Source organism: Akebia trifoliata, chromosome 10 (assembly GCF_017979445.1).
Source record: "Akebia trifoliata isolate Shusen 1 chromosome 10, ASM1797944v1, whole genome shotgun sequence".
Taxonomy (NCBI): Eukaryota; Viridiplantae; Streptophyta; class Magnoliopsida; order Ranunculales; family Lardizabalaceae; genus Akebia; species Akebia trifoliata.
In genome coordinates, this window is record NC_141384.1 from 6,866,952 (window position 1) to 6,890,765 (window position 23,814).

Consider the following 23,814-nt stretch of genomic DNA (forward strand, 5'->3'; position numbering starts at 1 on the left):
CTTGCATCTTTTGACTTTCCATATTCAAGAGGGATTCTTGGCCTGGGCTTTGGAGTTTACTCTGTAAAGAAAATTCAGTGGACTAACTATGCATGGCCATGACCTTCATTAAACAGTTATGTGGAAGATTTTATGGACAATGGTGATCTTGGGCCAGTCCCAGCCCAGTCGATTCCAGCACAACACAGCCAAGACCAGCCCATTAAGAATCCATTGGAAAACGAAAGTAATCATGTTAAGTGATAAACGTCTTGGGCTCGATCCAAACTTATTAGTTACGCAAAAGATTTAAAAAAAAAAAAAAAAAAAAACAAAGAAAAACCATGGGTTCGTCGGATCGATAGATCTAAAATTTTACCGAAACGAAGCTCGCGTCAGATCTAAGATTCAGAGAAAATTTAGAGAGAGAATTGAAGCAACCGACACAACCAACTCAAAGAACGAAGATCAACTCTTTCTCCGCCACTATTCCCATCCCCGTATCAAATCAAGGTATGTTTTCTTCTGTCAAATTAATTTGTTTTTCTTATTTCTTTGACTTCTGATTCGAATTGACCTAATTGTTTGATAATTAGGGTTAAGTAGATTTGTTTGAATCGGTTGAAAACATTTTGAATTTGATTAGGGTTTATGTTTTTTTTTTCCTTTCCTTTTTTAGTTTTGGATTAAGTGGTTTCATTTAATGGCGAGGAAGAGTTTCTGTTGAAATTGGTGTGTATCCTATGGAAAAGAACAAGAACCGGACCGATCTGCTTGCGGCCGGCCGTAAAAAGGTCATCTTTCAATTATTGAACATTTTGCCGCATTTGAAACTCTAATTTTTCAATTCTGTTTGCTTCATAGTCTTTAAACTAGGTTAATCTGCATTAATTAATTAATTTTTTTTTATACTACCAGCTCCAACAATTTAGGCAAAAGAAGGAGACCAAAGGAAAATCATCTCATAAATCTAGTAAGTCTGAACATGAGGGAGATGTTGATGTGGCACCACACTCGAAGGCAGTGGAAGCCAAACCTCCATCGTCTCTGAATGCTGCCGATGTTGGGTCTATTGATTCATCGGCGTTGCATTTGATGGAGAAATCAGTGGCCCTTAATGTTGATTTCTCAAACACTGATCCATCAGTTTCACATGAAACTGTATCGACCCACGACGTAGAGTTGGCGCCTGTTGACTTGGAGGAGAAGGAACCCCTTGCTGCTGACACAGATCGGTGTGTCGATTCTGCTGAGTTGCCACAGTCATTGGTGACTCGGGATGAGGAGAGAGAGTCATCGCCGTCACAAGAATACTCTACTGATGTGTTTTCAACTCAAGAAAGGGAAAATCAGGTAAAGAAGTAGATTGTGCTCACTTTTAAATTATATTATAAGTGAAATAAGTCTGCCGGTCAATTAGGAAAAGTAAGTGTATTTGATGTATAATTAAATTCTCATTTGTTGCTGGGTAGGGACAATGCAGGAAGCTGACTGTTTGGGATCGAATCAATCTGATGGAAATGGTGAAGAAAGTTGTACCAAAGTCGAGCTTGAGGGGTTCCATGTATCAAAGAATAGAGAAAGTGGCAAAAATCTTGCAAGGGCATCTCAAGGCTTGGTAGACATAGAGGAAGCAACCCATAGAGCAGAAGAAACCAATGAGGTGGATGGTGCTTCGGGTTTTAATGATGAAAACCACGAGGCGGGAAGGCCTCATGAAGTCGGTTGTGTTTTTGTATCCGCCGAGTCAACCCACAAGGCAGAAGGAACTCCGGACTCAAATCCTTATGAGCTCACTGAGGAAGCAACCCACAGAGCAGAAGGAATCAATGAGATGGATGGTGCTTTGGTTTTTGCTGAAGAAAACCACAAGGCAGGAAGGCCTCAAGAAATGGGTGGTGTTTTTGTTCCCACTGAGGCAACCCACGAAGCAGAAGGAACTCTGGACTCGATTCTTTTCAGGCCCACTGAGGAAGCAACAAACAGAATGGATCCGTCCAATGAGGTGGATGATATTTCTGTTTCTGCTGAGGAAAACCACAATGTCGAGGGAACTTGTGATTTGGATAGCGTTTATGTTTCTACGGAGGCAGCTCACAAGGCAGAAGGAGCCGCAGACATGAATCTTGAAGAGGGCACAGAGAATGCAACCCGAAATGTAGAAGGAATCAATGAAGCAATAAACAGAACAGAAGGATCCAATGTGGTAGAAAGTGTTCCCTTTTATGCCGAGGCAAACCGAAGGATCGAAGGAACTCATGAAATGGGTTTTGTTTCTTTTTCAGCTGAGGCAACCCACAAGGCAGAAGGAATTCCGTATGTAAATTCTGAAGAGAAGTCAGATCCACAGATGGAGAATGTAGAGGCAGATTCCTCTCGTGAAGATAATCGGGAAATCATACTTTCAGCCCTTGAATCAGATACTGAAAGGAAACAGGAGATCTTGTCTGGAGGACGGACTATTTCTCTTGGTGCAGACAAGGGTTCAGTTGATATCTATCAATTGGCGGAAGTGCTAAGTGGGCTGGATGAAACAGAAGTTAGGTTTCTACTTGAATCAATACCATCAGCTTCTAAGGCAGAATCAGGAAATATGGGTGATTTTATTATGCTGGAGAATGGGTTTGCCGATGTCTTGGAGAGTCTTAAGCAACAGCTCTACTTCACAAATGTTTCAAAAGATCTCCTCCACTTGCAACTTACTGATCAGATTGAGCTTCAAATGGGGTTTGATCAGCGGACTCATCAGTTGCAAAATGAAGTATCCATGCTCCGGTCTTTACTTAAAGAAACTGAGGAGTACAATACAAGCCTCGACAAAGAGATTGAGGAGCGTAGATCACAGTTTCTTAGTGCAAGGGAAGAGATTGAGGAAAGTACAGTGAGGGCTTCTGAGTTGCAAACTAAACTTGAAATGTCACATGGGGAGTTGACGATCCTTTCAGTGGAATTGGCTGACTACAAGGGTTTACTAGAGACTTTAGAAACGGAAAATGCGAACCTAAATGAGAATCTCATTTTAGTTTCAGAGGAGAGAAAGAAGCTTGAGGAGGAGAAGGACAATTTTGTCCAGGAAAATGAGAAATTTTCCACTCAGCTTGCCAACCTAAATGAGAATCTCATTTTAGTTTCAGAGGAGAGAAAGAAGCTTGCGCTGGAGAAAGACTATTTCGTCCAGGAAAATGAGAAATTTTCCGCTCAGCTTGCCATCCTAAATGAGAATCTCATTGTATTTGCAGAGGAGAGAAAGAAACTTGAGGAGGAGAAAGACTATTTGGTCGGTGAAAATGAGAAAATTTCCGCTCGGCTTCTTGAACATCAGGAACACTTGGCTATGGAACATGGTAAACATGTGCAGCTCGAGTTTGACCTAAAAGAAGCAATTGTAAGCCTTGAACAGCTCACCGAGGAAAACATGTCTCTTTCAAGCTGCCTAGATGTACATAAAGCCAAGTTAAAGGAGATAGAGAACGAGCATCGTCAGTTGTTATCTCAACCTGAAGATATCGGAAATAGACTGGAAGGGTGGGATATGCCACATATGGGTCACAATTATCCAACGGATGATGATTCTGTCAGATTTGTAGACTTGAAGACACACTTGGAGGAGGCTGAGAAAATAATGCAAAAACTTGAGAAGGAAATTGAGGGGATTCATGCTCATTCAGTATTGTTGAGTAGATCAGGTGGTAAAGGGGCTTCATCTGGGGTATCGAAACTGATTCAAGCCTTTGAGTCAAAGGTTCAACATGATGGCAATGATTCAGAGGAGGGGCAGCCTTTGGTTGAAGGAGAACAAACAGCGTCAGATCCTTTTAAGTTAGCAAAGGAACAATTGGGCATTTTGAGGGCTCTGCTGAAGGAGTTGGACAAGGTCAGTGAGCTTGAGATTCTGTACGAATCCTCAAAGAAACAGAATAGCAATCTTGAAGCAGAGAACATTGAACTTGTTAGGAAACTGTCGGAGTATCAATCTAGAATGGATGATCTGGACAGTCAATTCCTTGAAATACAGCAGAGGTCAGATGAGATGGTGGGTTTGTTCTTAAATCAAGTAGAAAATCTACAGAAAGAAGTAGGTGATAAGACATTGATTCTGGAGCAAGAATGGAGCTCGGCTATTGCTGCAATGTCTGTGTCAGTTGAGAAGCTAGATGCTTCTATGGGAAGACTACACACATCTGATGCTTTAAGCATTCATTGTCATATCACTGCTTCAATTAATGCCGCCAGCGAAGTGATCAAGGAACTGTGTGGGAAACTTGAAGCATCTGACACAAGTCACAAAGCAATCCTTAGTTCATACAAGTCACTGGGTGAGAAATTTTCTGAGTTACATGTAAGCAATGAAATGGCTGTTGGGCTTCTGGGTATGATTTATGGCGACCTTAGACAGTTCGTGAGTGACTCTTGTGAAGATGTAAATGGTGACAGACAGGTTGATCTTCTACAACCTAATAACTACGTGTACCTCATAAAGAAATTGGGTGAACTGCTTGGGGAGAGGTTGCTGTTCAGATCTGCAAAGAATGAGCTTGAGTCAGAATTGATAAACAGAACACAAGAAATTAAAGAACTGAAGGAAAGATGTATTGATTCAAAATCCATGCTTACGTTAGTTGAAGATGTTAAGACCATATTGAATATGGAGGACATTGAGGTTGACCCTAATATGGAGTCTTTGGTTGCTTTTCTTGTTCAGAAATACAGAGAAGCTATTGAGAAACTCACCTTGTCGAGAGAAGAGTTCGATTCTAAGGTGATGGAATTGAGTGAGTTGCAGGCAAAGATGCACCAGTTAAGCTCCTCGAATCTTCGACAAGAAGACGAAATCTCCATCCTCAAGGAAAGTTTAAGGAAGATGGAGGTGGCCGTCGAAACCGTTCATTCTGCATTACAAGCGAAAGGGGTTGAACTTGAGCAGTCGGAGCAGAGGGTATCTTCTATCAGGGAGAAGCTTAGCATAGCTGTAGCCAAGGGAAAAGGCTTGGTTGTGCAGCGAGACAGTCTGAAACATTCCTTATCCGAGATGTCAGCTGAACTCGAGAGGTGCTTACAGGAGTTACATTTGAAAGATAACAGGCTTCGTGAAGTTGAAACAAAACTCAAGGCCTACTCGGAGGCAGGTGAACGTATTGAGGCTCTGGAATCTGAACTGTCGTACATTCGGAACTCGGCTACCGCATTAAGAGAATCCTTCCTTCTTAAAGATTCTGTTCTTCAAAGGATAGAAGAGATTTTGGAAGACCTAGAGTTGCCGGAACATTTTCATTCCAGAGATATAATTGAGAAGATCGAGTGGCTTGCAAGGTCGGTTGTTGGGAATTCTTTGCCTATGAATGATTGGGATCAGAGAACTTCTGTGGGGGGAGGATCATATTCTGATGGTTGGAAAGATGATGTACAGCCGAGTTCAAATCCTGGGTTAGATGACTCAAGAAGAAAATATGAGGAACTGCAGAGTAAGTTCTATGGCTTAGCTGAGCAAAATGAGATGTTGGAACAATCTTTGATGGAAAGGAATAGCCTTGTGCAGAGGTGGGAAGAGGTCTTGGATAGGATTGACATGCCTTCACAGTTGCGGTCAATGGAGCCCGAAGATAGGATCAAGTGGTTAGGAAATGCTCTCTCTGAGGCTCACCATGATATAGATTCTCTCCACCATAAGATTGAGAACTTTGAAACCTATTGTGGGGCAATGACAGTTGACTTGGAAGAGTCACAAAAGAAAGTATCTAATCTTGAGGCAACCCTTGTAGCCCTAACACGTGAAAGAGAGCTTCTTTCAGAGAGTCTGGAGAACCTCACTCGTGAACACGAAAACATTTCTGAGCAAGCTACTCTATATGAACTTGAGAAAGATAAGCTTTGGAATGAAGTTTGTAGTCTGCAAGAGAAATTGGTTGAGAAGGTTGAGAATAAAGAGTGTCATCCCCAAATCGAAGGTGAGATGAAGAGATTTCAGGTTATGGTTTGTGATGCTTTGCAAGGTCAGAGTACAGAGGATGAAGTTTGTGATGGCAGTAGTACTGAACGTTTGGAAGGATTACTAAGGAAACTTATAGAAAAGTATAGAGCTCTCTCCTTTGAGAAACCCGTGCTTAATTATACTGAAGAAGCTGATGCCGTACTTGATGAACGAAGAAAGCAAGATTCACTGAAGGAAGAACTTGAGCGGGCTTTGAATAATTTGGTGGATGTCGAAGGGGAGAGGGATAAAATTCTGGAGAAGCATCAATCTTTGGTTGTGGAATTTGAAGCGCTGGGAAAACAAAGAGATGACTTGCAAGAGCAACTTAATCAGGAGGAGCAGAAGTTGGTTTCTTCGAGAGAGAAATTAAATGTTGCAGTTAGGAAAGGGAAGGGATTAGTGCAACAGCGCGACAGTCTCAAACAAACTATCGAAGACATGAACACTGAAGTGGAACGCTTGAAAAGTGAGCTTAATAAGAGGGAAAACATTCTTGTGCAGTATGAGCAGGATATGAGGGACTTATCAATGTACCCAGAGAGAGTAGAAGCCCTAGAACATGAGAGTTCGTTCTTAAGGAATCGTTTGGAAGAGACAGAGCACAGATTGCTTGACTTACAAACGGCAATAACTTCTTCCGAGCACGAATTAAAGAAATCTAAAAGGGCAAATGAGCTACTCATTGCAGAATTGAATGAGGTTCAAGAACGAGGTGATGGCCTCCAGGAGGAGCTAGAAAATGTAGAGGCTGCAAAAATTGAAGCTTTTTCTCGTCTGGAGGAGTTCATCAATGCTCGCTCTGAAGAAAGAAAGAACGAACTTTCAGAAATTTTGAAGTTAAAAGCTGGAGTTGATCAAGTTTGGAAGGGCTGCTCTGGTTTTACTAATGTGCTGGTTAGTGTTTTCACTGCAAATTTGGAGATTTTACGAAACGTGGAGGCTTGGATGGAATCTTTGTTGAAGCAGATGGATGGTACTAATGTGATTGATCTGCCTCTTGGCAATGCACATGTTGGCATGCTCCCCGGTAACTCAGTAAATGAGGTAACTTCTGCTCTTGCCTCCACCGTAATCATTTTGTTTTTGTTCTAAATTGTCTTCTTTCAGAATAAATTTTGTTTTGGTCTTACATTTTTGGGTGGAGCAATTTACAATTGGTTTCTTAACCTGGAGCTGTCTTGTGAGACAAAAGCTAAAGCCCACTACCCTTATGGTTTTCTGACACTCAAACATCATTTAGCTAAAGCTAAAGTGCACTAAACTTTAGCATTATTCATTCAGCGGATCCCAGATTTTTAAATAATGCTTTGATGATGGTGATCTTGTGATCTATCAAGTCTTGTTTGGAAGGTCAATGTTGATTCTTGAACAATTTCTATTAATAAACTATATATATGTATATCTTGAGCTAAATACATGGAATTATGGATAATATGTTCACATGGTCTCACCCTCATATGTATACACAACCTTACATCCACACATACACCATAAGTGATTGCCCCGCAAACTGGATTGAGGGGGAGGTGCTGCCATTATTGTGTAGGTATCGGACTGAAATAGATGTTTGAAACAGTACATAATTTATTGTCTAACAAAAAAAGTACAGAAAAGTCTGCTCAAATTCAAAGAGAACTTTTTCTAATGACATGGTGCTTTTTTGGGTTTAAACCCATAGCTCAGTTGGTTTGACACATTGCAAAGCAACTTTGAGGTTGTGGGTTCAAGTCCAGCTTATCTATTGAAGAAAATGACATTGTAATTTTAGGTTTTATTATTATTAATTTTGTTTTCCCATTTCAACATGAATCTGCACATTTTGACAACATTCTGATACAGTATTAGTGTTAATGATTTTTATAAAAATAATTTTATTAGAGAGCTAATCTCTTCCATCCTCTGGACTATAGTTGTTTGATATAGTTTTCCCTCCTATAAATCTATTCATGTCTTTTAAGTTATTGCATGATTGCATGGAAATGCCTTCTTTTACTTTTCATATGTTTATGTACTTGTTTTCATATCATTTAAGCCTTATCCAAAAAAATTTGGGTTGGTTGGGCTAATCTCCCCTCTCCACTCTCCTTCAATTATGTAAGGCCATGTCTTATGTTATTGTAAGCCCGTTCATGTCCTCTCTCACACCTCAATCCAAGTTCTTGTTCTCGTTTATAACTTTTTTCCTTGAACATTCCTTCTGGCTGGGTCTGTAATTTATTTTCATATTTAATTACTTATTTTATTTAACTAAAGCATTACATTATGATGGATGTTTTTTGGTTTTGGTCATATATGTGTTGGACACCAATACATGTTTCAATGTAATTACCACGTTGATAGCATTGTAGCATGCATATTAGGCATCAATCTATAATACTCGCATTAGTTTATGTAAGATCAAGACTGTCCTGTCTCCCCCAACTCACCACTCTCCTACACACACTCACAAGTACCATACTCCTATTTTTTTTCGTCTCATTTGGGTTTTGCTGGATCAGGTGAAGTTCCCTACATCTGGTACTTTGTCGGAAACAATGATGCAAGATCATTTGGATGGCAGTTCTATAATTGAAGTGTTTGGTATTGTTGGTCATGGCTTGCAAGAATGCATGAAAGAAATCAATGCTCTGAGAGAAAATCTTTACCAACACTCCATTTCTTCCGATCAACAAGCTAAGACCCTATCTAAAGTCATGCAGGATGTTCACAAGGAAATATCTACCCAAAAAGAATCTTTGGAATCTATGAAGAAAGATATCACTCATCTAGAATTGACGAGGAAAGAAAAAGAAACTGAAACCCTTGTCCTGCACAGAAATATTGCTTTGCTTTACAAAGCTTGCACTGGATCAATCTTGGAAATTGAGAATCGAAAAGCCCAGATGCTTGGAAATGGGTTGGCTCCTGGTGTGCATTTATTAGGAAAGGTGGGTATGGACTTGAAACTTCCAACCGGCATTGATGGACAAGAACCCATCGACGGGCAAGGTTCTATCACAGAGGAATGTATTAGAAATGTGGCAGATAGCTTATTATTAGCTGTGAAAGATTCAGATAGTATACAATCAGAGATAATAGAGGGAAGCCAAAAAGAACTGAAAGCCACCATATTGAATTTGCAGACAGAACTTCAGGAGAAGGACATCCAAAGGAATAGGATTTGTGCCGAGCTTGTAAGTCAAATCAAAGAAGCTGAAGCTACTGCAAAGAATTATTTGGTAGATCTCAAAACTGCCAAAACTCATGTTGATAATTTGGAGAAAAGAATAGAAGCTGTGGAGGAGGAGCGGAACAAGTTGGAGTTGAGATTAAAGGAGTTACAAGATGGGGAAGCATCCTCTATAATAGAGTTACAAAAGAGGATAATTTCATTGACTGATTTGCTAACTGCCAAAGAACAAGGTAAGTCATGTCTGTTAGGCTGAATTCTTTAATGTTGACTTGTGTGATTGCTGTTGTTAAATGTTTTGAATTAGACAATCTTGTTTAATTTTTTTAGAGCTGCGATTGGCACCCCAACTTTTACTTATTATTCCCCAATTAAAAAAAAAAAAAAAATCAATGATTGAGAATAAGTAAAAATTGGGGTGCCAATAAAAACTCTCAAAAGATTCCTATTTGTTAGATTTAGGATTTTATATGAGCTTAATCCTAATTGGAAACAATTGCTGTTGTTTTAATGTGTTATAATGCTTTGTAATGGTGTGGTAATAACTTGAACCAAACTTTTGTAATGTTGAATGGTGTGTTTTAATCTTTAATAGAGTTCATAAATAATTTAAGAAATTGGGGTGCCAATAGCAGCTCCTTTTTTTCTAACATGCGTGAGTTTACTGCATTTCAGAAATTGAGGCATTGATGCAAGCACTTGATGAAGAAGAGTCACAGATGGAAGGCTTGACGAACCAGATCAAAGAACTGGAGAAAGTTTTGCAACAAAAGAATTTAGCACTAGAGAACCTTGAAGCTTCTCGTGGGAAGGCTATGGCAAAACTTTCTACCACTGTGAGCAAGTTTGATGAGCTTCATCAACTGTCGGGAAGTCTTCTATCCGAGATCGAAAACCTTCAATCACAACTGCAAGGGAGAGATGAAGAGATCTCTTTCTTACGTCAAGAGGTCACAAGGTGCACCAATGATGTTCTAGCAGCATCACAGGAGAGCAACCAGAGGAGTTCAACTGGGATGCATGATTTGTTGACATGGTTGGACACGCTGATCTCGCGTTTTGGGGTGCATGATGTGCATTTCGATGACATGGAGAGCAATAGAATGCAAACATATAAAGAGATCCTTGAGAAGCAGATTACATCTTTTATGTCGGAATTAGAGGATTTACGGGTGATGTCTCAAAGCAGAGATGCTTTGTTACAAGTAGAAAGGACTAGAATAGAAGAGCTGCGACACAAAGGGGAAACTCTTGAAAATTCTTTACGTGAGAAGGAATTTCAATTAGCATCATTTCAAGCTGCAAGAGATCTTGGAGAAACAACCAGCTTGGCCTCCTCTGAGATTGTGGAGCTTGAACCAATGGTACGTCATTTCATAAGTGCTACTTTTTGGACTTAACAGAGTCACAAAGGTCTGAAAATCTCTTGCCTTTTTTTTTCCCTTGATATTTTTCAGAATATGTAAGCTCAAGGTTGTGTTTGGTTCACAGGAAAAGGGTGGATGATTTATGAGGAAAACCATTTCTTTTTCGAAAAAGAGGAAATCGTTTTCCACTGTTGTTCCCCCCCATGACCTAACCCTTCCTCTAACATATATCTCAAGCTTGTATTGACATCTAAAGTTCAATGTCAGCCCCAAAAATGCTGCCCTGAACAACTTAATAGACCTGTTTGTGTTTTTTTTTTTGATAACATAGGGTATTCCTCATCCCTATCAAGATATGTACTAATCCTATGGTTGCAATTGAACCTCTCGGCTTGAACGTTCAACCCACCTCTTATTGGACTTACAATTAAATTCAACATGATAGGCTGTTTAGAAATGTTGGATTCAAGCAAAAGCACTTGCACCAAATGACACCCCAATGCTTAAATCCGACTTCTAGAAATAACCCTTCAAAAAACTGGTCAAATTAAATGGCTAAAAATTACTAATAATTTTTTTAGTACTTTTTTTAATGTATAGGGTCTAAAAATTACCATATCAAACTTTTGATACATCCATATCAATACTGGGTTCCTCCTTCCATGTGGCCTCTACAAAACCCTTGCCCGTCAATTTTTTCTTTTTCTTTTCTTCAAGTTCCCTCAGAATTAACCGAACACTTCAAAAAAAAAAAAAAAATCCTAGATATTGTTTTGTTAGATTTTTTTTTTCTCTAAATGTACTTGTAACATTACACAAGCCAAAAATAGTGATAGAGAATCTCTGTGAATAGTTTGTGGTTTAAGTTTTCTCTTAAGAAGTTGGCTATCTAAGAAGAAACTATTTTTGTTTTTTAATTATTGATTTGTAATAAGAAAAAAATCGGTGATAACGTACAAGAAGAAAAAACACATAAATGACATGGGTACAAGTACAACTGCATAACTATACATAAACTTTCCCATATAATATGTTCTCAGCAAGATATCTGTCTTGTTTATCAACCATGGCACTCATGGGTTTTCTTATTCAGAGACATTCTCCTCCACTTTTATGCTTCTTCCTATATCTTTCCCTTCCATCATTAAATTATACTTGTCAGGGAAAAAAAAGTTCAAGCCAAGTCCCTGATCTCTGGAAGAATCTCCAAAACCCTTTATTGTTCCCCCAATGAAAGTGTTGAATAAGGAATCACCAATTTCGGAATTAAAATGAACAGTGTGCCAATTTCTTAATTTTTCAATTTTCAGCGCATGTTTTGGTAAATCACCTTAGTTTTTTCTTGTGAGGTTAATGGTTTTTCATTTTTTTTTTCAAGCAATTTTTCTCTTAGTTGATAGCTATTGTACCTTATACTGCAGATAAATAAAAGGGCAGTTGCTGGGGCATCTATTACGCCTCATGTACGCAGTGTGCGCAAAGTAAATAATGATCAGGTTGCCATTGGTATAGATATGGATCCCGATGGCAGTACAGTAGATGATGAAGATGATGATAAAGGTACCCTTTCTCGCCTTTTCCTTTTTAGCGCTTTTATTGCACTTGAAAGTTCAGCATTCCTAAGAATTCTATACTTCGTCTTTTTTTTTTCTTGCGTTGCAGTGCATGGGTTCAGGTCGCTTACTAAGTCAAGAATAGTCCCAAAATTTACGAGACCTGTTTCCGACATGATAGATGGGCTATGGTAGGCATGACCCCACTTTTCATCCTCATTAGGAATTTGTTTGGATTTCTTTCCTGAGCAGAGGTTTGTTTTGCCTTTTTAACTTCCAGGGTTTCATGTGACCGAGCGCTAATGAGACAACCTGCGCTACGGCTCGGAATTATACTTTATTGGGTCGTGGTGCATGCTCTACTTGCAACTTCAATAGTTTGAGAAAGAATATGCATTGGTTAGTAATGAATGCTGCACCCCTTTCCTATTCTCATATAGTAAGTTATTTGTGAAATATAAATGTCAACTTTTGTATATTAAGGGAATGTTCTATTGCATATGTGTGAGGGTCAATACACTCCATTCAATTATTGCTGGAGTGATTGAGCAAGTAACAAAATCACCTTGATATGATGATTGTAACCATATATCCATTACATTATTTTCGGCATTCAAATGGATAAAGTGAATACTGCAGAAAAAGAAGATTTATTGTAGGATGGTTAAACAATGTAGGGCATCCCTCAGGTGGAATGCATTGAATGTAGCAAACTCCCTTCCAACTTGTCACATGTTCCATTTGTATATTGTTAGTAGACAGTTGACTTAACAGACTATTTGTAATAAAGACTTTAGCCTTGGATCTTTCTATTATTCTTGATATCTTGCTACCATCGTATGCCATCATCATCATCATTGTTGCTAGCCACTACTATTCTTTTACAGATGTTATTATTGTTATTATTATTATTATTGTAATTGTTTCAAGCTCCTTCCAAACCATAGTACTGATATAATCACTGTACTAATGTACTTTTTTATGCATATCCTAGTCATCTGACAGGAGATTTATTTTTTGTGGGGCACCAATGTTACTCGAAATTGTGAAGGCCAGTGAAATGCCCTGTTTAGTCAAATATCTAAAAACTGATCTTAGCCCTACCTGAATTGAAGCCTTAGCCATACATGTATCAACGGTTTAAATTATCTCCATTAAGAGCCTTTCCTTACACTTGGATAAGAAGGTCTAGGTGTAACATCCATGTATTAACGTTGATCTGATTAGAATTTGTAAATCAAAGAACCTGCTGTCATTTCAAAAATACGAATTACGTTGATTGGAAGTCTGTTTCATAACATTGTCTAACCATAAAGTCTTTTTACTATGAGCAACAACTTCGTAACATATATTTCTATTTAGCCCAGTTTTTGCTAAGAGTTCTACCCAATCATTGACACCCTATAATTTAAGAATCTGATGCCGATACAATAAAAAAAATTTAGTATTCAGGTAACATAGTTCACACCTATTACCTTACGACATAAAATAACTGTTCTCTCTTTCAAGTTCCTGGATGTGTTCAATCACATTAGATTAAGTCTTCACAGATATCCTCTGTCCCTTTAGTCTGTTTAGTGGCACTTGAGTGGTCTTCTTTCATCAGTAGTGACCTGCAAAGGTAGGACGTAGGAGAGATCTTGTTACCTCAATAAGTGGCAATTTTTCCCTTAGCTACTCCATTTTGTTGAGAAGTCTGCATGTGTGAATTATGATGTTCAATACCTTTTCGTCTAGAAAAACTTTTAATGCGGAACACAAATCAAGTCAACGGTCAAGGGTTCCGTTGGAAAATTTGTAATTATTTAGGTTTTCACTTATTTGGGTCTAAATTTATCGTTTGAGATTATTTTAGATTAATTATTAATTTAGGTTTTTGATTTAGAGCTTTAATTTAATGTTTTTTGGGCTTATTTTCATATTATATTGGCTCATGGACTTAGAATAATATTTAGGGGCAATTTAATAACTTTAATTTGTCTAATATATTAGTTTATTAGGGTTTGAAAATTAGGAGAGAAAAAGTTATGAAAATAAGTTTATTTATTTGGTATTTTAGTTTGACCAAGATTTTTTATTTTTTTTCTTTATATAGATTGTATTAGGGTTTTTTTAAATAATGAAAAATGATGAATACGATTAATAAAAAGAATGCTTGAGCTTTATCTTCCCAACAATGGGTGTGGTGTGAGGCCATTGTGGTGCGAGTCCAATATAACATTTTCCTCTTTTAATCTTTATTTTTCTTTTCTATTCTTTTATTTTTCTTGATTTTCTTTTAGTTTATTGTTCTTAATTTTCTTGATTCTTGTTCTTGAAACCCCTTTCTTGATTCTTGATTCTTGAAACCTACAAACCTCTATTCTTAATCCTTTCCCCATTTTCTTTACCCTTATTTCATTAATCTCTTTTCCAAATCTTTAATCCTTTCCTTATCCTATTTTTAACAATTTTCATTGGGATTGTGGTCACACTTACAATCATTGTTTTCATTTTACCTTTTGGGTTTACCTAATCCTAGACCAAATTCCCTAAACCCCCCATATTTTCGTATCTCCCCTCATCGTCCTGCATCAGGTTTGGTATCATTGCTAAACTTGGAATAAATAGAGATGGTATTGAAAGTCAAAACTAGATTTGTTTTACCTTCTTGGAAGTCATTCAGGGTATTGTGCAATGATGAATATGAGGAAAACTTGATTTCCACAAGTTTTTTTGAGAAAATTTTGCAGAATTTTGAAAATAAAACTTATTGTGGTTATCGTGATTTCGGCTATATCGTTAATTTTTTTATCCATGATGCTGATTACATGTTGGTTCCTTTAAAAGATTGTCATATTGTGTTGGGTTGAGATTGGATCTCACATGTACAAGCTACGTTTGATGCGGAGCGAAATATTTTGCGTGTTACTTTAGGCAAACAATATCTACTCAAGGTATGTCCATAGAAATCAACTCTTGTGGTACCATCAGTCCAAGAGCAGATTGAAGAAAAGACAAATTAGACATCGACTTTAGAAGATGGTGTGCCTATAGTACCAAAATCAACACAAGAACAAGATTATGAAGTAGAAAATACGTCCAAAAATCTAAGAAGATCTTTTGGAGACCACATCAACAATTTGTGTTCATGATGCAATTGTTCCATCACTATCTCAAACTACCATAATCATTTCAGGCGGGTACAATGACGGTTTTGCCAAGATAGAAGATCTTAATTTGAAGTTAATGGTTCAACACAACATCAAGACACGAGGACAAATCTTCGCCAAAAGGGATGAATCATAAATTGTCATGATCGTTCTCAAGCACTTTAAAACTCGAAGATGAATTTTCTTCAACTAGAGGAGAATAATGCAGAACACAAATCAAGTCAACGGTCAAGGGTTCTGATGAAAATTTTGTAATTGTTTAGGTTTTTTTACTTATTTAGGTCTAAATTTATCGTTTTAGATTATTTTAGATTAGTTACTTATTTAGTTTTTCTTTTTAGGGCTATAATTTTTTTTTTTTTTTTTTTTTTTTTTTGTGTGGTTTATTTTCATGTTTTAGGCCCATCGTCTTAGTGTAATATTTAGGGGCAATTTAGTTTAAACACTGACATTTAAAAACAGAGTATTAAATACAATTATTACAAATACTAAAACAAAACATAACACCTATAAAAAAAAAACTTATAACTACCCTCACCATTCTAAGCATTGTGTTTGACTTTTGAGGGCTTTTGAGGAAGAACTGATGATGCATGACAATGAGGGAAGAAGATGAAAATAAAGGGGTTTGGAAATCTGGTTTGGGATTGGGTTAATGATTTGGGTTGTGGGGTTTAATTTTGACGGTTTACAACTAAAAAAATACAAATTTTTTGCTATTACAATTAAGGATCTTGGTTTATAAGGATTAGGAAAGGGTTGAAGGTTAAGGTTTGTAGAATATGGAAATTGTTAAAGGTTAACTTTTATAGGGTAAGGATTAAAGATTAAGGAAATATGAAAATGATATAATGTTGAAGTTTGTAGATTTCAAGAATCAAGTATCAAGATTTTTTGAAAAATCAAGAAAACGGATTTTATGGATTGGTTTCTTGAAAGGATTAAAGGGTTATTGATGGATTCTTGATCTCTTACGAATAAACAAAAAAAAATGTTGAAAAGATGGATTGAAGAAAAAGATAAAAGATAAGGAAAAAAAAATGATATATTTACCATGGAATCATCCTCAATGTTTTCCATAGCATCAACTACATTGAATGCCCCAACATCTAAACGATACAAAACAAAAAAAAAATTATTCCATTCATCAACTCTATAATCAAACCCTAATAGAATCTATAAATAAAGAAAATCAACCAAGAGTCTTAATAAAATCAAAATACTAAATAAAACCTAATTTTCATAATTTCCTCTCTCCTAAATTTTCAACCCTTATGAACTTAATAAAAGACACTAACCAAACTACCCCTAAACATTATACTAAGACCATGGGCCAATAAAACATTAAAATAAGCCCAAAAAACATAAAAATAATTACCTAAAAAAAAACTAAATAAAAAAATAATCATTAAGCTTTGATGTCCCCACCAATTGATAGTTTCTCTATGGAATTTTTTAAGGCATGTTGGGAACAATCAAAGATTATCTCACCTAATGAAGTGATAACTGACTTTTATTTTTTATTTTTGATAAATAACTTGTATGATGAGATTTTTGGGAGTTACACATTGGTTGCTTTGATTCCCAAGAAGTTGGGGTCATAAGATATCTCTGACTTGAGGCCAATCAGTCTCATTTAAGCCACTTATAAGATTATCTTGAAGATGCTAGTGTCTGAACTCAAAAGAAGTTATGCAAGGAATCATTGGGCCAACTCAAGGAGCTCTTGTTAAAGGTAGACAAATGTTATATAGGGTTATGATTGCAAATGAGCGCATTGACTGTAGAAGGTCGAGAGAGTTGGCTATGATTCGCAAGATAGATTTAGAGAAGGTATTCGATCATGTTAGTGGGAGTTTCATAAGGTATATGTTGGAGCTTATGAGATTTTGGTCAAAAGTGGATTTGTTGGATGTTGATGCATGTCACATCTCCATATTTTTTCGATTTGTTAATTGATCTCTCATAGATTTTTTTTAGGAGTTCAAGGGGTTTGTGACAAGGGGATCCTCTGTCCCCTTTTCTTTTCAACATTGTAGTAGAGGCTCTTAGTAGGATGTCAGCAAGGGCGATAGCTATCAAGCAGATTTTAGGCTGTTAGGTTGCTAGTAGGGGTCCAATTGTTTCGCATATTCAATTTGCGGATGACACTTTTGTTTCTATATGCTTCAAAGGATCGGGTGAGGTTCCTTAGTGGAGTTCTATGTTGCTTTGAAGTAGTTTTTAGAATTCCTGTGAATTTTAGTAGAAATAAGGTTTGCAGTCGAGAATGTTCAATGTATCGTGGATCTCGTTACATCTTTGAAGTGTGAAGTTGGTTTACTTTTGATGTGGGACGAGAGGGAAGATGTAAAATACAGGGTAGGAAATCTGGTTTGGGTTTGGGTTAAGGATTTGGCTACAATAGGTTTACCCATACAGGTTTAGGATAAACCCAAAAGGGCTTGTGTTGTGGGGTTTAATTACAATGTTTTTCAACTAGATTTTGGGGAAGGTTTAAGATACTTGGTTGGGGTTAGGGCAGATTTAGAACAAAGAAAATGGAGAAGATAAAGAAGGAGATAAAGGAAGACATAATAAAGTTACCAAAGAACCCCATAGCATCTACACTGAGACCATGTACTAATAAAACATAACAATAAGCCCAAATACTAAGCCTAATCACTAAATTAAAATAAACACTAAACCTATACTATGACCCAATTATGATAGGCCCATGATATCTAATTTTTCCATCATCTTCCTTTTTATTACCAGAGTTTATTGTTGGGTGCTCTTACAATAAAAGGATATTTGGGATATGGTGATCAAGAAGGTGCACAAAACGCTCAACTCTTGTAAGTCAAGATACTTGTTGAAAGGAGGTAAAATGACTCATTAAAAGCACTTTGGAAAGTATTCCTATTCACTTTCTATCCCATTTCTCAATTCCAATTTGTGTTGAGAAGAAAATGGATACAGCTTTCAGAGACTTTCTTTGGCACAGAAAGGTAGGTAAGATGGAGTACCACCTAGTAAAAGTGGAGTTAGATCTGTCAACCCAAGAAATATGGGTGGTCAGGAATCCAAAACCTAACAATGAGAATTTTGTGATCTTAGGCAAGTGGTTATGTAATTTTGGGATGCAAGAAAATAGTTTGTGGAGGGGGGTCATAGTTGCTATGGGAGAGGAGAGGTATGTACTTCCTATGGTTGCAGAATGTGGGAAGGAGTAGTCAAGATTCTACCATCTTTTAGAAGAAGAGAGGTTTTAAGGTAGGAAGGGGAATTGAGTTTGTTTTTGGGATGACATTTGGTGTGGAGTTTCTTCTCTGACCGATTAGTTTTCTGCTTTGTATGTGATTTCGATGAAAAATGAACTGTGCATTTCAATTTCAGGGTGTTTCTAGGATTAGAAGAAGCAACTTGGGACTTTGGTCTCAGAAGGTGTTTTAATGATTGAGTGGTGGAAATTGTTGCATCTTTCTTGAGATGTATCTCAGAAGTTTCCAATCATGGCTGAGAAGAGGAATGTGGGAAGGTAGTCAAGATGGGACGTTTTTTATAAGGTCTTTTTATCAATCATTTTTGGATCACTCTTCTTCCCTTTCCTCATGCCTTAATGCGGGGTCCAAAAGTCCCTTCCATAATATATCTTTTCATTTGGATGACAGTTTTGAGGAATATTTTTTCACTTTGAACAATGATCATCCGGAGGGGAATCATTGTCCCAAATGTGTAGGAGGTATGCTAAGTGAGTGGAACATGTCTTGATTCATTGTGTCGTGGCAAATAAAATTTGGAATTACTTTTTTAGTTTGTTTGGGGTATGTGGTGTCCCATGACGATTCGGGTTATTTTTGAGGAGTGGATGTATATTGATATTGATATCTCGAATTTCAAGAGGATCCTATGGGTTTGGCCTCCATTCACAATTTGTTGGGGTATTTGGAAAGAAAGAAATTCCCAGGTGTTAGAGAATGGTGACCATTCTATTAAATATATATATATCACCATTCCATTATATCTATATATATATATATATATATATATATATATATATATATATATATATATATATATATATCTTATTTCAATTCTTGTGTTTTTTTCCTGACATGAGGTGTTTAAAGATGCTAAAGTGGTGGTGTTTGAGGATTTTTTGGGGAGATGGGATGGGATTTGTTCCATTCATCGTAGGATGTTTGAGTTGTAGTTTTGGTTCTTGTTTCGTTGATTTATATTTTCTTGTATCGTTATGCATGTCTAAACAATGTAGGTTTTATTGAAATATAAGCGAGTGCACCCTAAAGTATGATAAAAAGATATATCAATTGAAAAAAATCTACCTATTAGTTAGCATATGCTTTATAAAGCTGAACACGTTAAACCATCTATCAATCATATAATACATGATACAAACAATGGCAGTGTAGTTGACACAAGCAATGAGGAACACATCAAAATTTTCGCCTTGATATGGCAATTCAATGTCCAAACTTTATTGGCATTGGACCCTACTATTCTCAATTTTGTGGTTGGTTGACGAATACCAATATTGGGTGACCGTTTGATCAACTCAAGTAGGTCATTGACCATGAATTTAATATTTAGTCCAATATGAGTGTCAGTCATTCGACAACTACAAACAAGCAGTGATCACTAACAAGTCTAGAAGTAGTGTCCCTCATGTCTAAACTCAATCTGCTGCTCTTGTGAACCTTATTCCCTTAAAAATCATATTTTTCAGATAATTCCAAGTCAATTTTCCAAAACTCACTTGAAAAACCTCATTTTAGCAAAATTTTGTTAATTGGTGATAGAATGTAAAGCATTTTGAAAACAAGACTTCTACTTTCAACCTATTATCGTTACAGTTCAAAAATAACCAACGAAACCATTATGCATGCTTTTTAAACATAAATTATCTAGCTCTTAGTTTAAAAAACAATCTATAAAATTCTATGGCTATTTGGATTTCAAGAATCCTGTCTAATTTTCCTTAAACTAATTTCCTCTTAGAGTGGGTGTGATTGTGCATGGAAAATGGTATTTTCTTTGTGTTTGATTGGATTTTTCCATGGAAAATGGATTTCCACCCTCATCTAAAAAATCCAGCCCCAAATTTAAAGTTTAAACCCCAATCTGACGTATTGGAAGCGTGTGAATCAATAGATTCACCTCTCTGTCTCTCACTCTCTCTCTCTCTCTCTTCTTCTTCTTCTTCTTCTTCTTCTTCTTCCCTCCACCCCACCCCTACCTTGCACCCCCCTCTCTACCTCTCTATTTACCTCTGCCACCCCTTGCTCCGTCCTTTCTCTCTCCCTTCTTCTTCTTCCCCCTTGTATTATCTAGATGGAATCAAACAATGGACTTTGGTTTTTACACCCTATCCATTTTCCACTACCATATATTTCCATGGATTTCAAAATTCATGGAAAATGAATATCCATGCTATCAAACTTACTCTTAAGGCTCAACCTTTAATCTCAGTCCCCTAACTTTGTGCTCAATTTCCTAGCATTTCCCTTTTGCCTCCAATTCCTCTACTGACCTTGTGCTAAGTTGTTGTTTTGCTCCCCTTCCCAACTTTAGCTCTCCAAATGAAATTTTATTAATAACTCTTGTGATATTGGTGATAATAGGTTTACCCCCCCCCCCCCCCCCCCTCTCTCTCTCTCTCTCTCTCTCTCTCCAAAATGCAATATTGGATTTAATCCCCTCAACCAAAAGTCAGTGTCCCATTTATTGATGAAATAATGGTGAAATTGACCCTTTAAAAACTTACATTAGTACATCAAAATTTGATCAAAATCGTAATTTTGCCTTTTATACATCGTTGACTTTCGGTCAAGGAAGGCAAACCTTGCATTTTGTGGGGGTAAACATACTATTGTGAATTTCACAGGGGGATATTACTAAAATATTCCAAAAAAATGTAGAGAAAAAAGGACCGTGTATTGTGGAACACGACTCTTAGGATTCTCTTGTTTTATATATGATGAAGTAAACTAGGGATGATAATATTACCCCTACACAATAAGTAGAAATATACAAAATGAAGGTAGAAAACACTATTCTACCCTTACAACGTATTGTTTGTGGATGAAAATTATCGTGAGAAAATATGGTGTTGAAGAGTTTTAGTTGGGAACGAAGAGGTGTGGTCTTCTTATGGCTGTAGCTTTTTGGAAAGGCATTGCTAAGATCTTTTTGGAGTTCCATAACAGGATAGCTTTTAGGGTTGGCAGAGGGGAAAGGAGTGAGGTTTTGGTAGGATCATTGGTATATTGCTCCTTTGTGTTCAATTTCCTTCTTGTTTTGCTATTTCATTGAAAAAAAAAATTGTCAATTAAAGATCTCATGGTTCGATTTTGGGGGGTTAAACTTTGGCTTTAGGAATTGCTTTTAATGTTTGGGAGGTAAAGATATGAGGGTTTGGGAGGTACAAGATATAAATTGCTTAGAACTTTGTTAATCTCATTGTCTTTCACACCCTAATTGCTTCTGTGATGGAGGATTGGAGGATGTGGGCTTGTAGCTAGGATAATGAGTTTTTGTTAATGATCTTTTTGTAATTCTCTAGTGCCTGCCTCTTTCGTGGACTTCTTGTTTGTTGTTATTTGGGGCCTGGAAGTTTCAATCAAGATAGTATTTTTTTTATTTGGTCGGCTACCTCGGGCAGGATTCTTACCATGAATTGTTTGATTACTGGGGATTTCTTTCAATTGATATTATTTTCTTTTTGTGGTGAACTTGTCAACCGCATCTTAATCCACTACAATTTTGATAGGGAGATCAAGGTGCATTTATTATCCCTCTTCCATACTTCTTGGGTCCTCTATCTGCCCTTTTTTAATGTTTGTTTCAAAGATTGGCAGACTAAGGCCTTTTCAGAACAGTGAGAATTCTATGGTCTCTAACTCCCTTTGCTGTCTTGGGGGGGTGTTTGGGAGCAATCCCTTCCGGAAGTGACTATTAGTATCTAGGCTTCCCTCTTCCCCTCTCCCCTCCCGCTTAATAAATATTATTTCTACAAACAGGGGGTAGAAGAGGAAAGGCAATAAGGATGGAGGGGTATTATTAAAAAAAGGGTAGTGGAGGAAAGATGATAAAGTTGGAAGGGCATTCTGAGGTAAGAGAGGGGGGGGGGGGGGGGAGATGACTATAAGGTTAAAACTGGTCCTTGATATTCGTAATGAGATTAAATATCAACCCCTCTTTATGTGGGGATAAAGGGAGTGGGGTCTACTGTTGTGTTTTATTTGATAGATTTGGGAAGTTCATCATGAAGATCTATCTGTACTTTATATTTTTTGAGTGGAAATTAAAACACAATACCTTGGTTGCACTTCATTCAAAGTTGTAAGATGAGGTTTAAGTAAAGCGCACACACACACACATATATATCGCCATGTTTAGCTTTAGATCTCTTATGCTCAACAGTGTCAAATCATATCGAACCTTATATTGATCGTAAACATGGGTACGACTTATAACTTACATGTTCATTCATGAGATAACATAAAATTGGTTTGTTACGACTAGTGCCCAACTGAATCGATATTTGGCACCAGAGATCTTATTAATTAAATGTTGGATCTTGTTTACAGTGTACCATGTATAATTTCGCAATTGTCTTTATGTACTTGCTCTTCAATTTTGACCTAGTAATGGTTTTCTTGATTCTGCAGCTACAGATTCGTTTCCTCCAGCATAAAATAGACACGGAATCCAAAGTCGAAGGCCCCTCGTGGGGCATCAAACTCATAACATTCATTCTTTTCCAGATTAGTCAGGTATTGTTTATTTAGCTGAACCTTGCGGCTGTGATTTCTCCCCTTTTTTTTGTTCTCTCGGTAAATCTCAGTTCGTCTTGGTTGAATTTAATAAAATTACTCTTGCCACCTTAGATGGTGAAATAGATTGAACATTCAATGATGCATTTCATATCACTGGGTGTATATTTTTCAAAAATAGATATATATTTCAATTTATGTCTTGTTATAAAGTGAATATTTGGCATATGGGAGGGGGTATTATGTTCTTTTTCCTGTTTTTAAGTTTTTATTAACAGATGTGCAAGGAGTAGGATTCAAATCTTTGAAATCAAGATTTATGAATGTTATTTCTTTTTTAATTAAAAATGATATTTACCTTTAAAAAAAAAATTATATACTATTTCTACAGAGAGTCGGTAACTAGGGCTGCCAATGGATTGAATCAGACCTGAAATCCAATCCATTCTATTAACTTCCTATCTGAATCTCGGATTTAGGTTTTGATAAAGATCTGATTTGATACCTATCTATCAATGCTGGATCAACCATTTCTTGATCTGGTATGGTCCCGATTTTATCAAAAGGTGAGAAATTATGTCAATTTTATGTATATTTTTGTTTAAATACTTGAAACTGATTCATATTTTGCAAATATAAAGGATATGGGAAACTGATCCAATTATTATCAGAATGGGTTTTGCTTTTAATATTGAGATCCGATCCATTGACAGCCCTACTGTAACAGTGTTTAATATCCATTTAATAAAAGCTTAAATTGCATTCATGAAAATATCAGATCTTCTTAAATATGTAATATCGGCTATTCTAGAACTTAGTTCGTTACTCATTTGACTCGAAAGTAG

The 23,814-nt window shown here is 36.8% G+C and overlaps 1 protein-coding gene across 4 annotated transcripts; it reads left to right on the forward strand.

Annotated features, from left to right (window-relative positions):
- Positions 1–315: 315 nt before the first annotated feature.
- LOC147393002 (nucleoporin) lies at positions 316–23,167 on the forward strand. Of its 4 annotated transcripts, none has more exons than XR_015182034.1 (10): positions 316–492; positions 659–773; positions 898–1,332; positions 1,463–6,994; positions 8,449–9,352; positions 9,795–10,483; positions 11,908–12,046; positions 12,149–12,230; positions 12,320–12,478; positions 22,865–23,167. XR_015182034.1 is itself a non-coding variant. In XM_086455611.1 (10 exons), exons 2-9 carry the CDS (start codon positions 723–725, stop codon positions 12,420–12,422), a joined length of 7,935 nt encoding a protein of 2,644 aa, XP_086311737.1. In that variant the 5' UTR covers positions 316–492; positions 659–722; the 3' UTR covers positions 12,423–12,438; positions 22,865–23,167. The 4 variants fall into 4 exon arrangements, 3 of the variants coding, with proteins under 3 accessions (XP_086311737.1, XP_086311738.1, XP_086311740.1); XM_086455611.1 differs by having other exon boundaries at positions 12,320–12,438; XM_086455612.1 differs by lacking the exon at positions 659–773 and having other exon boundaries at positions 12,320–12,438.
- The last annotated feature ends 647 nt before the right edge of the window (positions 23,168–23,814 follow it).

Excerpts from the sequence above, each read along its gene's own strand:
- LOC147393002 (XM_086455611.1), top strand. The coding sequence starts at position 723 with ATGGAAAAGAACAAGAACCGGACCGATCTGCTTGCGGCCGGCCGTAAA. Across the intron at positions 6,995-8,448 it reads CCGGTAACTCAGTAAATGAG|GTGAAGTTCCCTACATCTGG; the intron begins GTAACTTCTGCT and ends TTGCTGGATCAG. Across the intron at positions 9,353-9,794 it reads GCTAACTGCCAAAGAACAAG|AAATTGAGGCATTGATGCAA; the intron begins GTAAGTCATGTC and ends ACTGCATTTCAG.